The sequence below is a fragment of the Delphinus delphis genome, chromosome 9 (assembly GCF_949987515.2).
Source record: "Delphinus delphis chromosome 9, mDelDel1.2, whole genome shotgun sequence".
NCBI lineage: Eukaryota > Metazoa > Chordata > Mammalia > Artiodactyla > Delphinidae > Delphinus > Delphinus delphis.
In genome coordinates this window covers 24,689,354-24,707,615 of record NC_082691.1, presented here as the reverse complement: position 1 = coordinate 24,707,615, position 18,262 = coordinate 24,689,354, and the positions used below count along the sequence as shown (strand labels likewise).

At 34.9% G+C, this 18,262-nt stretch overlaps 1 protein-coding gene across 1 annotated transcript in view; it reads left to right on the top strand.

Annotated features, from left to right (window-relative positions):
• The first annotated feature begins 3,580 nt into the window (after positions 1-3,580).
• Positions 3,581-18,262, top strand: part of GNAT3 (G protein subunit alpha transducin 3) — a 50,053-nt gene continuing 35,371 nt past the window's right edge. Inside the window, 1 exon segment of the mRNA XM_069540995.1 lies at positions 3,581-3,698. Within this exon segment, the coding sequence (XP_069397096.1) occupies positions 3,581-3,698 (118 nt within the window).

Sequence of the window (18,262 nt, the reverse complement as noted above, 5' to 3'; positions counted from 1 at the left end):
GGTAATACCAGCAAAAGAGACATCTCTAAAAACGTAGGTTAACATCTCAATACTAAAAGCAAATGGTAAATAATCACACATTATCTCAAGCTAGATGTTGAAACATAAATGTAAAATGGTGATTATTCAAACTGTTTAAAGGCTAATGTCCCAGTCTGAAGATTCAGAGAACCTGATCCAAAACAGACAGAGGAAAAATTATGACACCATATAAACTTGCAGTATTTCAGTGACCTTTAGCATTGAGGACTCACTCTTAGTATTTTACCTCTTCAATTTTCTTTCTTGCACAGCCTGTTGCCCAAAGAAGATGTTGACAATCAGGTTTGTGATTTTTTTTTTAAAGGCAACAATGTTCTTAGAAGTCATTTTTGAATGACTATTTTAAAAGACCATGATGCTCCAACAGTGTGTTTTGCTTTGTGTGTGTGTTTGGGTTGGGCAAGCACATACGTGTGTATCTGTGTGTGTGTGTATGTGTGTACACAAAGTAATCTGCCTTTTTTTAGCTGGTCAATATATAAAACGCTAACACGATATGGTCTTGAATAGCTTTATGTTTCTGTTTTAAAAAACAGAAGTTATGGCCACATTTTTCCTTGAACAAAAACATCGAATTTAGTTACCTTTTCCTATTGACATTGTCTATCAATTTTCCCTCACTATGGAGCAAGGTTGAACAATAGAAAGGGAGTGTGCTGGTGTTATTTTTAAGGCTGAGAAAAAAAAAGGGGGGGGGGTAAATATTGGGCTAACAGTTGTCATTGTATCAACAGATATTGACATAACTTCTGACTAAAACTGGGCTTTTTTGTTGATTTTTTGAGTCACTCTAAAATTTCTAGGCTGTTGAGATAGACCCACTATGACGTTGAACCTTGGAAAGAAATGCTAACCATACTGTCACCTCAGCAGAGCACATACCAAAAAGGCCCCAGGTCTCTATCAATTTTTTAAAAAGAAATAATTTTTGAACATTTCCTCTGGTTAGCACTGTGCCAAATACTGTGGAGGACATCCAAGCTAATAAGATGTTGTGCTCACTCTAGCAGAATTTACTGTTTTATTGTCATCATTTTCTTGGGTCCAGAAAGCCATAATCCCAAGTGAAGCATCATGGATTAATAGCTGTATTAACCTCAAGTCATTATTGAAGTTGTGTCCCAGGCACCCAGGGGAGAGGGATGGGAAAGAAGCCTTTCCCTTTTCTCTGGCTTTCTCCAGTCTCCCTCCCTTAAATATAGACACATCTTGAATTTTATGTCAAGATTATTTTAGTCACTGATGAAAAAAATCACATAATAATCTCATAAAGTTGATGACTAAACATTCTGGGTTACACAGAAAAGTGGAAATTCATAATTTTATACAGTGCAGAAAATGCACAACTCTACTCCTGAAAGAGCTAGTCCGTTTTCGTCAGTAACCCACTTAGGAAGTCCTACTAAAACACATACCCTTTCAAAGCCAGGGTATGTCCCCACCAAAAAGCTATGGGGTGTATTTACCTGAATGCAATTATACGAAGTACCTTATCCGTTCATAATTGCTATGGAACATACAAGAGTCTTTTATATTCAAGGTACTTTACATTCAATTTTTACGTAAAAACAAAAGGCAAAAAGATTTTAACGGGGGCTTCCCTGGTGGCACAGTGGTTGAGAATCCGCCTGCCAATGCAAGGGACACGGGTTCAAGCCCTGGTCCAAGAAGATCCCACATGCCGCAGAGCAACTAAGCTCGTGCGCCACAACTACTGAGCCTGCACTTTAGAGCCCGCGAGCCACAACTACTGAGCCCGTGTGCTCCAACTACTGAAGCCCGTGTACCTAGAACCCGTGCTCCGCAACAAGAGAAGACACTGCAGTGAGAAGCCTGCGCACCGCAACTAGGAGTAGCCCCCGCCTGCCGCAACTAGAGAAAGCCTGCACGCAGCAAGGAAGACCCAGTGCAGCCAAAAATAAATAAATAAAATAAATTTATAAGAAAAATAAATAAAAGATTTTAACATTTGTGATCTTGTGTTGCAGTTAGCATAGACTCCGTGTTCGTGGATGAGTATAAATAAAGCAGTCACTGCAAATCTTGTTCCCTTGGGGCAGGTCCTTTGCATTCTAAAAGCAACACCATATGATTTGCATGGACCCCTCACATACCTACCTTTCCCCATCCCTACACTATCATAAAATGGCTTTGGATGGATGAAATCCAGAAAGTTTTGACTACACTTATGTATTGACAGCCTAACATTGTATGTGAAAAAGTAAACAAAGCAGGACTATGTATTGAATTTGACAGCCTAGTTCCTTGTTCTATGAATATGCAAAAATCCACCTGTTCAGACTTTGCCCATGGTACCACAAGAACAGCACCAACATGCTGATGGACTGACTATATTCTAACATTTCCCAGTTAGGCATGTCCACAAGTCCCAAAATGTGCACTGAGAGATTTGCCTGCTGCCACAGGTAGCCAACTCTGTTTATAAGGAAAACATCACTTGCCTACCTAAGCACTTTAGGCTTCATATGAACAAAAAATTATACAACAGAATCTCTGTCCCCAAGCTTGCAGCTCATCAAGAAGGACATGGCATCTACTGGGGTAGTCAAAAGGCATGGAACATATTTAGGTGTATTTACTGTTCTTACTTTTCAGGAGAAAACAAATGACCTACTGTTACAAAGAATATTGCTTTTTATTCCCTCAGTACCAAATCAATCAAAGTCCTTCCAGCACAGCAGCTGTTGCTTAATGGCCCCAAAGAGTTAATGTATTGCTTGAATCAAACACATTTCAGTGTCTACACCAAGCGGATCCTCAATTAATGTTGATGGATTGACTTTCTCACAAGCAGTAAAAGCTCAATTTATAGAAATCGATCCCAAGAGACGAAAATAAGTAATTTAAGGGCACTGTGTGTTGAATTCTATGTTTGGCAACACAGCAATGTGTATAGATGTAAGGACTGCATGTATTTATTTCCGTTTTGTAAATAAAAAGCTGTTTTCTAGTTGGCTGACAGATACTAAGTCTCAGTCATTTTGAGTCATAATCTAAGCGTAGCAAGGCTATAAATTTGGGTGATTCAATATAAATATTCTGATAGTGATATTAGAGTGATTATGAAGAATTTCAAGACTCATATATCTAAAAACAAGACACAAGCTCGTTCATTAGTAATTATAACTTTAAATCGCTTATTAGTGAGAAACATTCTATTTGAACTGTTCATTTCAGATTATCTTTAGTGTACAGATTTTCACAACTTTCTACATTATTGTATGCTATTCTGTAAGGAAGAAGAGTAGGTTTGAAGATGTGTCAGAAGTAATCATTTAATCTGAAAGCATAAAGAATTTTCTCTTTAGCTGCCATAGCGTTGTATGGTTTTTACCCTTTGATCAGGTGACAGCTCGAAAGCACCTCCTTAGTCAAAGCAGAGTCTTAGAAAATGAGGGAATGGGCTATTGGGTATTTCAGCAGAGCATTGCTTTTACATCCTATGTCCAAACCAGAGCTGTGCTCTACATTTCAAAAAGTTTGAGCAAATAAACTGGCAAGTATCAAACACTACAAGATGGGAAGTGGAATTAGTTCAGAGAGCAAGGAGTCAGGCAAAAGATCAAAAGAACTGGAGAAAAAGCTTCAGGAAGATGCTGAGCGAGATGCAAGAACTGTAAAGTTGCTGTTATTAGGTAATAGCTTTTTTTTTCTTTTGCCTTTAAAACCCTGATTTTTTTTCAATTGTGATTTATTTACTTTTCTCAAACTTTAATTTCAAGGGTATTACCATATGGGAGATTTATTATCAAAATGTGTTTGGAACTTGACTTTGTGTGCTCTATAAATATTTACTTGTTTGTTTAGCATTTTATTACATGTCTTTTGTTAAGCACAGAGACAAATATTTACTAGATGTTTCAATTTCTCTATGTCAATAATCTTTTATTATTTTTTTAAAAATCTCATGCACATTTATTATTTTATTGTACCCTAGTCATTTCGTGAATACCAACTTTTTATATGGAAAACAACCCTTTAATTACAAGTTATAAAGATTTATGTCATTTTGTTTGAAAATATGTTGAGTTGTTTGATATCAACACTAATATGTTATTTAATTACTTGTACTGTTAAAACCAATTAGTCTCAAGTTATTTGGAGAGTAATGATAAAGTACTTTAAATTATACTAATAATATTATTTAGGCTTCTGAATACTGCCTGTAATATTGTCTGTATGATTGAAAAATACTCCATTTAAATCCTTTTGGGATATTTAAATATTCATTCAGGTCAGGAGTTACATCTCTTCTATCTTTTATTCCCTCAAAATTCAGCACAATATTTTACCACAACTATAAACTTAATAAATGTTTAATGAATTGAAACAATGAAAATAATCTAGATGCCACACATTTTTCTAAAAATTTTTAACATGTTATAGTCACTAGAAGATAAATATATTTTTGAAATAACATAAAGACCTATGAAAAGAATACAAAACAGCTTTAATTTAATCATAGCTGTATGTTTCTCCTACTCTTAGTTATACACAAAAGGACTTCATTTTATTTCAGAATTGTGAATCTTTCACACAACAAAATGCTCTCATTTGTGTGTATGTGTGTGTGTCTGTGTGTCCCTTTACTGTGTCTAATTTGCTCCCAGTAGCAAGAGTATCTCAGAAACGAACTATAGCATTCCCAGCACTTGCTTCTCCAAGCAAAGGAAACGTTTTCTCCCTTTATGCCCAAGTCCTGAGGCCTCACACTTGCCCACAGCACTTGCAAGTAACCACCAAGAAAGGTTGATAATTTGGAAAGATGTAGGGGTCAGCCCTTACGAAACCAGAAAACAGACCTTCCCTAACACTCCAGAGTATTCTCTGAGGCTTTGATCAAGAGTCAAAGTAATAAGTGGGCATAGAGAAAACAAAAGATGAGAGGGAAAACCAAGCATTCCTGCAAATGCATTCTGTGTCCTTCTTGTACTAAGAATAATGGCACAGGAATAATGATACACTACATTAAGAATCCCTATGTTTGAAAAAAATTTCAAAAGAATAGACATTTTCAATATACCAATTATTTTTAGATTAAAGTGGTGGGCTAGATAAAGAGGAAAGGGTAACATTTTATAAGAAATATAAGAGTAGCCCCCGGCTCACCGCAACTAGAGAGAGCCCGCGCGCAGCAATGAAGACCCAACACAGCCAAAAATAAATTAAATAAAAAATAAAAAATATATCAAAGAATCTTAATGGTATTATTACATCTTTAACTTTCCTAAAACAATGACAATTGCACAAATTCGTTTCCAATGTTACCATACAATAAGCTTGGATTCATCTGGTTCCAACAATATGTCCCTGAACTTTTCTGTCACATCTTATTTACAGAAAATGAATCAAATTCTCTTTAGCTTTTCACATTTCAATGTCCAAACACTTGACTAAATTTTCCCTTCTGGACTCTATATGAGTTCTATATCTAATGATTAAGTTGTCCAAGTTCAAAACAATAAAGCTTTGTAACAACTCTGCTTCAATTCTCATGTTTTGAATTGAAAGCAAATTCTCTAACCTATAATCTTTATATTCAATTTGGCATCATTAAGATATCATAAAAGCATTCAGTGGAACTAAACAAAACCTTCCTACCCTCAAATCCTCTCACTAATGAAATCTATCTAATTTCTCCCATCATTGAGACAATGATTCTCACTCATCAGTCTGGTCTGAACAACTGTTTTAAGTTTATCAGTGAGCAGACGTCATGTGGGACTAACCAGGTAAGCGTTGGTAGTAATCAGTCCCTGAGTCTAGCTCTATTTTTATAAAAATTAAAAATCTGAAAAAACAGTTTCAACAGAATTCATTCTTTATGTTGATCCTCTTGTTAACCAACAAATTTCTAGGTGCTTTAACACAACTTTCCAAATTTAACATGTGCTGTAAAGTAGATGTACCATTTGGTATTACTGAATACAAGGTTTCACTTAATCTGAAGAGCTATCTATATCAAAGTGCACTTTACAACTAAAGGATCACTTTGCAGACAGATTCCCTTTTATTGTACCTTTCAGACATTCAGTAAAATTATAGAAGAGATGCAAAATCTGTTCCTAGAAGCAGGCTTCTAGGAAACCCTGGAGATGACATACATTCCTGGCTCATTTGATAACTGCTATCAAGACAATAATGTCACATACTTAAAAAAAAAAATTAGCCTGTAAAGGTGCCCCAGGAAGAGTGCATTTTAATAAGAAAAACAAATGTTAATGAATAAGCTGTTCTCTTTTGTAAGCTTCCTATGTTAATTTTTTTTTAATCTTAATTTACAAATGTTTGATTAAACTTGTATTCTATTCAAAAGAAATACATGTCATTTCATTGTGAAATCAAGGTGGATCATGTTTCTGTTTTTCCTGTCCCCTTTCCTTATATTTATTATTTCAGTTCAAATTTATTTATTTACATTACTTTTTTTTTACTTTTACAAATTTCTATCACATGAGCTAGTTAGATTCAAAGCTGTGAAGTATAGAGAAAAAATTAGTTTCGTTCTTTCTTCATATCTGAAACCTTGCCTCATTCACTCTACAATTTTTAGTTATGATATTATAATGAGCTTTTAGCCAGTGATTCCCAACATTGTCATGGACTGTTCATCACTGCTGTTCTATTCCTTTAGTTCTAAAACCATTTATTTTTTATTTTTTATGTGCTATCTTGTAGGCATCACACTATCATTTTTTTAATGGTGCCAGCTGAGTTTTATCATTTAAAAATATTATTCTAGTCATCTGGCTCTTAGAAACATGAACCTGGACGGAGTCTAAAATTTCTCAATCTACTTTAAATATGTTTATATTTACTTACTAATCAACATCAAATTTTCCAAATTGGCCCACTTATTCAACAAGTGGATGTTTTAGAAGATGTTCCATTGTTTTAGTATGACAGTAGGAGAATTATAATAATTCTGACACTATGTAAAAGCCTGTTAGAAAATAACTGATAAAATAAAACTTGCAAAGCAGAATTAGCTCAATAGGTTTATCCACCTGGCAGAGTGGAGAGAATACAATTTACAATTCTGGTAGAGTAGAATGTGTTTTTAAGCCATTTGAGGTAAAATTGATTTGTTAATATTTTCATCAAGGGTTATGCTTTTTTCACTTCTCTGAATGACCTCAGCTAGACACATAACCTCAGAGAAATGATGGGTGTCAAAGCATTTGGTGAATTGTAAAAATCTAGACAAACGTGGTTTACTCTTACTGTATAACAGATTCCTAGATCTGAAATAAATTGAATGTCAGTAAATGTATACAGGTTTTCTTCCTCTTATGTACATCAGGAGGAAAGAGGACATAAGATTCATATCAAAGTTGTTATTTATATTGTATTTGTTTAAATAGGTCTTTATTTTTAAGAAGTATTTCTATATATGAGTGGGAGCGGATGCAGAAAACTGGAGGTGTTCCTGAGTCACTGGCTAGAGTATAAATTCAACAAGTGTAAGAAGCTCTGTTTTGAATTTCTATTACACCAGTAGAGTCAATGCCTGTCTGTGGATGTGATCATATACACAGATCCCCTGGAATAATTACGTTACACTTAAAACTTGCAAAGAATAATTAGCAGAATTAGAAAGAAAAACAAATTCTTTCTCATCACTAGTGATAAGAACCTTGTGAACAACATGTAGAACTTATTTCTGAATAAGGTTTCCATTTTTTTAAATTAAAGTCATTCTTTCCTTTCTGTAATATCAATACATTTTTGTTTTAAAATATTTTACAATGTTTTATTTTGTTTCTAAAGATATCAATCTTGTGGGTGCACAAATATTTTTAATACAAATGTTTAAAATTGCTTTAGAGTAAATGGAGAGAAAACAGGAAGAAAAGGTCTACTTGGAGAATTTCAAATCATCTCAAAGCAATGAACTATTTGTACCATAACAATTTGAAAGTTCCAGAGGAAAAGCCAAATAGTTGCAGTTGTATTTATTTATAAAGAAGGCAGCTGGCAGCATCAAATAGCTTTTTACAATGTCTCTTTTTTCTAATAGGAAAAAAGTACCTAGACGAATGTTTTGCATATATTTGGTTGTTTGTTTTACATTAATTTATCTCAAATAATCAGGACACATTAACCATAGGCTCATAAGTCTCTCACATAAAAGATGCAAACCATTCATTAAGGCACTTCATATTTAGCCAAATGATGGTATTTGTTAATGAGATTAAACATCCTGTCTTGCTGAGAATAGCTCTCATTAACTATAATTTAACAGAACCTCTCTAGTTATATCACAGAACATTTTCATATTCATTTGTTTTATTCAAACCTGAATTATTGACTCAAGAGCAATACTGTACCTATAAAAAACATTCATATAAGCAACATGAGCAGTTAACGAAAATCGTTTACCCCTCCATTGTGTTAGAAAGGAAAGAGGGTAGTGAAACATTTGATGGTGTAAAGGCTCCATGATACATTTTACATAAAATAAAATATACTTACAGTTAAGATTTAGATTCAAATTCAGAATCCATCTCCTTATTTAAGTTTCCTCCAAATACATCAATGTAGAATTTGCACCTAAGGAAGCAGAATTCAAGGAGAAACTGAGCGTGAAATTAATCAAGATATGAAAATCTCCATTCTCTTTACTAGATTCTGATGCTAATAAAGTAGAACTCGAGGGTTTAATTCCTGCCTCAATATTTTATATTCAAATAGAACAAATTTGCTATTTAGAATTGTTCCTCTTTTAAGGTATCTGGAAATTTCACTCTCTGACCAGCATGTGATTCTTTACTATCTCATACTTGTTCACAGTTACTGAATTTGTTCTTTAATTTCATATATTTTCCTTCAAAGTCAGCCATTATACCTGTGCGCCTCCTAAAACTCTGAAATATTCTGTCCTCTTAATCTTCTACCTTAACTGGCATTCACAACCCCAAACCTGGATAATTCCTCAATGTTCTCCATTTATTATTGTTTTAATACACTGTTCCCAACTGATTTCCTCCAAAGTGATGTTATTTAACATCTTTTCAGCCCTCAGTGCTCATCCTGGTTCCAATGTAAACTCCTAATTTCCTTCATTCCCAGACGTTTTAGAATAAAACGATTTATCATTGCCAGTTTCCTGGCTGACAACCTCCAGTTTTTAGCTTTAGCTGGGCTAATAATTGTTTTACTTATTCCTACTTTTCTACTAAAATATTCCAAAAGGCAGCTCTTTCTACATTTCCAACATCATTTTCTTCTAGAACTTCCTCTCTTCCCACCTCACCCTAGATGACCACCCCTGTGTAAGAATTTACATCACTCATCTCTCCAAACTCATTAACTTTCATTTTTTCTCTTCTGCTTCAACTAATTTTAAGGAATTGGTGGTATTCCATTTTTAATTTAAGGCTAACTTCAGCCTTTGTGCTAAAAATTCTATCCCCTCCTGTATTAAGAATTTTGCTTTATGAATTATTTTATCTCTGCCATTTTCAAAATTCTTCTCTGCTAGCTCCTTCCCCTTGGCATATAATATTTCTCTCCATTTGCCTAAAAAGCTTTTACTCTTTTCTTTGACTCCCTTTGAATTCACCTTATAGAGTTATCTTTTAAAATGTTATTATATTGAAATGCTTATAGAAATAGTCTATGGTCACTGCTTCTACGTCTATACTCTCTACATTCCATTCAGTTAATTGCAAAGCAACTTGTATATCCTTTTCTCTACTAAAAAATGATCTCTCACAGATTCCTGATAACCTGCAAATTCACAAAACTGAGACCTCAATAACTGAATCTCCCTTCTTTTTTAACTCCTGTAACACTGAAATACCTTCTCATTTTTTATATCCCTTTACTCCCCACTTCACCAAAGCTTGCTTCTTTTCTCTCCATTTGTGAGTGGTTTCACTCACCAAAATTTGTCCTTGGGCCTTTGTGTTTTTCAATCTGTACTATCTCGGACCTCATATCAGGATTTAACTATCACTTCTACAAGAATGACTACAATTTGTCCAATTTCTTGATCCATATTTGCAAATTTCTGTTATTTATCAATAACCTGATCGTACTTTGGGAGACCTCAAAATTATTTTCCAAGTTTATCTTGTTTCCAATCATCTTCAAACTTTATTTTTTTAATGAGATCCCTCATTATATTCTTTCCCATTAGATCAACATGATATTTCAATCTTCTTTAGCTCCTTTCTTTGTACTCATTCTCTATCCATTGTCCAAAGCCTGTTACAAAGTTTAGTTTTAGCTCTTCTCTGATAGAATGGGTCTCACATTTCTCTTTTCTCCACTACTTTTGTTATTGTTTTCAATCTACAAGGAACCCCTATGAAATAGTATTTTCATTATATAGAGAAGAAAATGAGAACTAATTAAGGTAATTCAATTTATAAGATGACAAATGAGTTTACAGGAGAACAGAACCTTTCCTTTCTTTTTATAAACATCTTTATTGGAGTATAATTGCTTTACAATGGTGTGTTAGTTTCCACTTTATAGCAAAGTAAATCAGCTATACATATACATTTATCCCCATTTCTCCTCCCTCTTGCATCTTCCTCCCACCCGCCCTATCCCACCCCTCTAGGTGGTCACAAAGCACTGAGCTGATCTCCCTGTGCAATGCGGCTGCTCTCCATTAGCTACCTATTTTACATTTGGTAGTGTATATATGTCCATGCCACTCTCTCACTTCGTCCCAGCTTACCCTTCCCCCTACCCGTGTCCTCAAGCCCATTCTCTACGTCTGTGTCTTTATTCCTGTCCTTCCCATAGGTTCTTAAGAACCTTTTTTTTTTTTTTAGATTCCATATACATATGCATTAGCATACAGTATTTGTTTTTCTCTTTCTGACTTACTTCACTCTGTATGACAGTCCCTAGGTCCATTCACTTCACTGCAAATAACTCAATTTTGTTTCTTTTTATGGCTGAGTAATATCCCATTGTATATATGTGCCACATCTTCTTTATCCATTCATCTGATGATTGACACTTAGGTTGCTTCCATGTCCTGGCTATTGTAAATAGAGCTGCAATGAACTTTTTGGTACATGACTCTTTTTGAATTATGGATTTCTCAGGGTATATGCCCAGTAGTGGGATTGCTGGGTCATATGGTAGTCCTATTTTTAGTTTTTAAAGGAACCTCCATACTGTTCTCCAGAGTGGCTGTATCAATTTACATTCCCAGCAACAGTGCAAGAGGGTTCCCTTTTCTCCACACTCTTTCCACCCTTTTCTTTTTATCTTTGTCAGTTTAAATTACTCTCTGCATTCTAAGTTCTATGAAAACAGAGAGCATGTATGCTTTTGCTCTTCTTGAATTCCAACAGCTTAGCACGGGAAAGCATGCATGCATAATGCATGGAAGAATGACAGAGTCAGAACCTAAAATATCTCTGTATGTTGGTCATGGTGACTAAACCATAGACATACATTTGGTATTTGAAAATAGAGCTGAAAAAGAGCCATCTCATAAGGAGTTTGGGTATTTTTTGAGTTGTCTTTTTTTTTAATTCATATATATGTTCACATATAACCAGAGCTAAGGATAATATTAGATCATTGAACGTGGAAATCTACACTTTTCTTTCTTCTTGTATTCAATTTCCTATTTTTTTTTTTTTTTGTGGTATGCGGGTCTCTCACTGTTGTGGCCTCTCCCATTGCAGAGCACAGGCTCCGGACACACAGGGTCAGCAGCCATGGCTCACGGGCCCAGCCGCTCCGCGGCATGTGGGATCTTCCCAGACCGGGGCACGAACCCATGTCCCCTGCATCGGCAGGCGGACTCTCAACCACTGCGCCACCACGGAAGCCCTTTTTTTTTTAATTATTTTTTCTTATTAGTCATCCATTTTATACACATCAGTGTATACATGTCAATACCAAACTCCCAGTTCATCACACCACAACCTCTAACCCCGCCTCTTTCCTCCCTTGGTGTCCATACGTTTGTTTTCTACATCTGTGTCTCAATTCCTGCTCTGCAAACCAGTTCATATGTACCATTTTCTAGGTTCCACATATATGCATTAATATACGATATTTGCTTTTTGACTTACTCCACTCTGTATGACAGTCTCTAGGTGCATCCACGTCTTCACAAATGACTCAAGTTAGTTACTTTTTATGGCTGAGTAACATTCCATTGTATATATATACCACATCTTCTTTATCCATTCGCCGATGGGCATTTAGGTTGCTTCCATGACCTGCCACTGTAAATAGTGCTGCAATGAACATTGGGGTGCATGCGTATTTTTGAATTATGGTTTTCTCTGGGTATATGCCCAGTAGTGGGATTGCTGGATCATATGGTAATTCTATTTTTAGTTTTTTAAGGAACCTCCATACTGTTCTCCATAGTGGCTGTATCAGTTTACATTCCCAAGAACAGGGCAAGAGGGTTCCCTTTTCTCCACACCCTCTTCAGCATTTATTGTTTGTAGATTTTCTGATGAAGCCCATTCTAACTGGTGTGAGGTGATACCTCATTGTAGTTTTGATTTGTATTTCTCTACTAGTTAGTGATGTTGAGCAGCTTTTCATGTGCTTCTTGGCCATTTGTACGTCTTCTTTGGAGAAATATCTATTTAGGTCCTCTGCCCATTTTTGGATTGGGTTGTTTTTTTAATATTGAGCTGCCTGAGCTGTTTATGTATTTTGGAGATTAATCCTTTGTTCGATGATTGATTTGCAAATATTTTCCCCCATTCTGAAGGTTGCCTTTTTCATCTTGTTTATGGTTTCCTTTGCTGTGCAAAAGCTTTTAAGTTTCATTAGCTCCCATTTGTTTATTTTTATTTTTATTTCCATTACTCTAGGAGGTGGATCAAAAAATACCTTGCTATCAAAGAGTGTTCTTCCTATGTTTTCCTCTAAGAGTTTTACAGTTCCTGGTCTTATATTTAGGTCTCTAATCCATTTTGAATTTACTTCTGTGTATGGTGTTAGGGGGTGTTTTAATTTAATTCTTTTACATATAGCTGTCCAGTTTTCCCAGCAACACTTATTGAAGAGGCTATCTTTCTCCACTGTATATCCTTGCCTCCTTTGTCATAGGTTAGTTGACCACAGGTGCGTGGGTTTATCTCTGGGCTTTCTATCCTGTTCCATTGCTCTATATTTCTGTTTTTGTGCCAGTACCATATTATCTTGATTACTGTTGCTTTATAGTATAGTCTGTAGTCAGGGAGTCTGATTCCAACAGCTCCATTTTTTCCCTGCAAGACTGCTTTGGCTATTCGGGGTCTTTTGTGTCTTCATACAAATTTTAAGATTTTTTTGTTCTAGTTCTGTAAAAAATGCCATTGGTAACTTGATAGGGATTGCATTGAATCTGTAGATTGCTTTGGGTAGTATAGTCATTTTCACAATATTGATTCTTGCAATCCAAGAATATGGTATATCTCTCCATCTGTTGGTATCTTCTTTGATTTCTTTCATCAGTATCTTATAGTTTTCTGCATACAGGCCTTTTGTCTCCCTGGGAGGTTTATTCCTAGGCATTTTATTCTTTTGGTTGCAGTGGTAAATGGGAGTGTTTCCTTAATTTCTCTTTCAGATTTTTCATCATTAGTGTATAGGAATGCAAGAGATTTCTGTGCATTAATTCTGTATCCTGCAACTTTACCAAATTCATTGATTAGCTCTTGTAGTTTTCTGGTGGCCACTTTAGGATTCTGTATGTATAGTATCATGTCATCTGCAAACTGACAGTTTTACTTCTTCTTTTCCAATTTGGCTTCCTTTTATTTCTTTTTCTTCTCTGATTGCCACGGCTAGGACTTCCAAAACTGTTGAATAATAGTGGTGAGAGTTGCCATTCTTGTCTTGTTCCTCATCTTAGAGCAAATGCTTTCAGTTTTCACCATGGAGAATGATGTTTGCTGTGGGTTTGTCACATATGGCCTTTATTATTTTGAGGTAGGTTTCCTCTATGCCCACTTTCTAGAGACTTTTTATCATAAATGGGTGTTGAATTTTGTCAAAAGCTTTTTCTGCATCTATTGAGAGGATCATATGGTTTTTATTCTTCAATTTGTTAATATGGTGTATCACGTTGACTGATTTGCGTATATTGAAGAATCCTTGCATCGCTGGGATAAATCCCACTTGATCATGGTGGATGATCATTTTAATGTGTTGTTGCATTCTGTTTGCTAGTATCTTGTTGAGGATTTTTGCATCTATATTCATCAGTGATATTGGTCTGTAATTTTCTTATTTTGTAGTATCTTTCTCTGGTTTTGGTATCAGGGTAATGATGGCCTCATAGAATGAGGTTGGGAGTGTTCCTTCGCCTGCAATTTATTGGAAGAGTTTGAGAAGGATGGGTGTTAGCTCTTCTCTAAATGTTTGATAGTATTCACCTGTGAAGCCATCAGGTCCTGGACTTTTGTTTGTTGGAAGATTTTTAATCACAGTTTCAATTTCATTACTTGTGATTGTTCTGTTCATAATTTCTATTTCTTCCTGGTTCAGTCTTAGAAGGTTATACCTTTCTAAGAATTTGTCCATTTCTTCCAGGTTGTCCATTTTATTGGCATAGATTTGCTTTTAGTACTCTCTTAGGATACTTTGTATTTCTGTGGTGTCTGTTATAACTTCTCCTTTTTCATTTCTAATTTTATTGATTTGAGTCCTCTCCCTCTTTTTCTTGCTGAGTCTGACTAATGCTTTATCAATTTTGTTTATCTTCTCAAAGAACTAGCTTTTAGCTTTATTGATCTTTGCTATTGTTTTCTTTGTTTCTATTTCATTTATTTCTGCTCTGATCTTTATGATTTCTTGCCTTCTGCTAACTTTGGGTTTTGTTTGTTCTTCTTTCTCTAGTTCCTTTATGTGTAATGTTACATTGTTTATTTGAAATTTTTCTTGCTCCTGAGGTAGGCTTGTATAGCTATAAACTTCCCTCTTAGAACTGCTTTTGCTGCATCCCATAGGTTTTGGATCATTGTGTTTTCATTGTCATTTGTCTCTAGCTATTTTTTGATTTCCTCTTTGATTTCTTCAGTGATCTCTTGGTTATTTAGTAATGTATTGTTTAGCCTCCATGTGTTTGTGTTTTTTACGTTTTTTCCCCTGTAATTCATTTCTAATTTCATAGTGTTGTGGTCAGAAAAGATGCTTGATATGATTTCAATTTTCTTAAATTTACTAAGGCTTGATTTGTGACCCAAAATGTGATCTTCCTGGAGAATGTTCTGTGTGCACTGGAGAAGAAAGTGTTATCTGCTGTTTTTGATGGAATGTCCTATAAATATCAGTTAAATCTATCTGATCTACTGTATCTTTTAAAGCTTGTGTTTCCTTGTTTGGATGATCTGTCTATTGGTGTTAGTGAGGTGTTAAAGTCTCCCACTATCATTGTGTTACTGTTGATTTCCTCTTTTATAGCTGTTATCAGTTGCCTTATGTATTGAGGTGCTCCTATGTTGGGTGCATATATATCTATAATTGTTATATCTTCTTCTTGGATTGATCCCTTGATCATTATGTAGTGTCCTTCCTTGTCTCTTGTAACATTTTTTATTTTAAAGTCTATTTTATCTGAGTATGCTACTCCAGCTTTCTTTTGAATTCCATTTGCATGGAATATCTTTTTCTATCCCCTCACTTTCAGTCTGTATGTGTCCCTAGGTCTGAAGTGGGTCTCTTGTGGACAGCATATATATGGGTCTTGTTTTTGTATACATTTAGCAAGCCTCTGTCTTTTCATTGGAGCATTTAATCCATTCACATTTAAGGTAATTATTGATATGTATGTTCCTATTACCATTTTCTTAATTGTTTTCAGTTTGTTTTTGTAGGTCCTTTTCTTCTCTTGTGTTTCCCACTTAGAGAAGTTCCTTTAGTTTTTGTTGTAGAGCTGGTTTGGTGGTAGTGCTGAACTCTCTTAGCTTTTGCTTGTCTGTAAAGCTTTTGATTTCTCCATCAAATCTGAATTAGATCCTTGCTGGGTAGAGTAATCTTGGCTGTAGGTTCTTCCCTTTCATCATTTTAAGTTTATCATGCCACTCCTGGTTTGTAGAGTTACTGCTGAGAAATCTGCTGTTAACCTTATGGGAGTTCCCTTGAGTGTTATTTGTCGTTTTTCCCTTGCTGCTTTCAATAATTTTTCTTCGTCTTTAATTTTTGCCAATTTGATTACTATGTGTCTTGGCATGTTTCTCCTTGGGTTTATCCTGTAGGGGACTCGCTGTGCTTCCTGGACTTGGGTGGCTATTTCCTTTCCCATGTTAGGGAAGTTTCCGACTACAGTCTCTTCAAATATTTTCTCAGGTCCTTTCTCTCTCTCTTCTCATTCTGGGACCCCTATATTGCGAATGTTGTTGCATTTAATGTTGTCCCAGAGGTCTCTTAGGCTGTTTTCATTTCTTTTCATTCTTTTTTCTTTATTCTGTTCCACAGCAGTGAATTCCACCATTGTTTCTTCCAGGTCACTTATCTGTTCTTCTGCTTCAGTTATACCACTATTGATTCCTTGTAGTGTATTTTTCATTTCAGTTATTGTATTGTTCGTCTATTTTTGTTCTTTAATTCTTCTAGATCTTTTTTAAACATTTCTTGCATCTTCTCAATCTTTGCCTCCATTCTTTTTCCAAGGTCCTGGATCATCTTCGCTATCATTATTCTGAATTCTTTTTCTGGAACGTTGCCTATCTCCCCTTCATTTAGTTGTTTTTCTGGGGTTTTATCTTGTTCCTTCATCTAGTATATAGCCCTCTGCCTTTTCATCTTGTCTATATTTCTGTGAATGTGGTTTTTGTTACACAGGCTGCAGGACTATAGTGCTTCTTGTTTCTGCTGTCTGCCCTCTGGTGGATGACAGGAGTTTGTTTTTTAAGTCAATCAAGATTTTGATAGGTTTTTATAATGTAAATGAGAATAATAATACTTGGATTTTTTGTCAAAGACTATCCTGGCTCTATTATAAAACAAAGATTTCATGAAGGCGGTTAAGGTAGGTAGACCATTTAGGAAATTGTCACTTCCTTGCAAACACTTGATGAGATTGTAAATTAAGGCAGAAATTGTAAGTTTGAAAGTGAGATTTGAAGGACATTAAGAGACAAAAATCAATAGAACTTGGTGACTTGACTGCCTGTGATTGTTAAATAAGAGGAATGATTAAGAGCAGAGTTGGGAATAGTGACTATTTTATTCATCGGTATGTGAAAGAGAGGACAAAGTTTCGGTTAGGGAAGAAATGAAAGGAGTACTAATTTGAGACATTCAAATTTGTGATGTTTCTAGAACAATCAAGTTGAGATATCTATTAAATAGATGAATATATGGGTCTGGAAAGCAGGAGGGATAAACTCAAGTGAGAGCTGTCAATCTGATATACTCAATCCTCTGTTCTCCCTTTCCCAGATATACAGTGTGTAAAGGCCAACCTTTACACACTGTATAATTAACCAAGGCCTTTTTTTTTGAAGCATTAATTTATACAAAATGTGTGTGCATAAGCGCTCCCACAATTAAGGAACACTTAGATAAATTCTATCAATCCACCTTTCTATCTATCATCTATGTTTCTATTTAAAGCAGGCCTGGGTGGGAAAAAAATCACAGAATTTTATATTTCAGGGTTTTCTCCCCCTTTTTTAGCCTAAAAAGTATATTAAAAAGATAAGAAAGATCACACATCTGTTAAAATACTTGAAAATCTAAGAAGGCTTATGTAAATAATGTTTTAAATATAATATTATCAGATATTTTTAGAGCAAGTATAAAATTTAAAGTATTTAAATAAAATTTCATTAGAAAGAAAAGATTACACAGCCACAACATTCTTTCTCACAAATGAAATATGCTTGTTCAGGTGATGACATATTTTATAGTTTCATAATGCTTATCATTACTGTATCACAGAAATAGGTACTTGGACATACTAATAGTAATAGAAATATATGACACCATATGACTACTGATGTGATTCACTGAAAAAAGACAATATTGCTTATATCATATTTATGCTAAAATATTTACACTAGATCTAACCATCAAATATAGAATATTGAACATTTTATAATAAATTGTCCTAGGCTTTAGAAAAATGCCAATGTCATGAAAACAAAATAACAACAACAATATAACAAGGGAAATATTCTAAATTAAGAGTTTAGATATTACAGCATAATATCCAAAGGAAATGTGTAAGCCTTGATTGGATCTTGGGCCCAAGACATATGAAATGCGT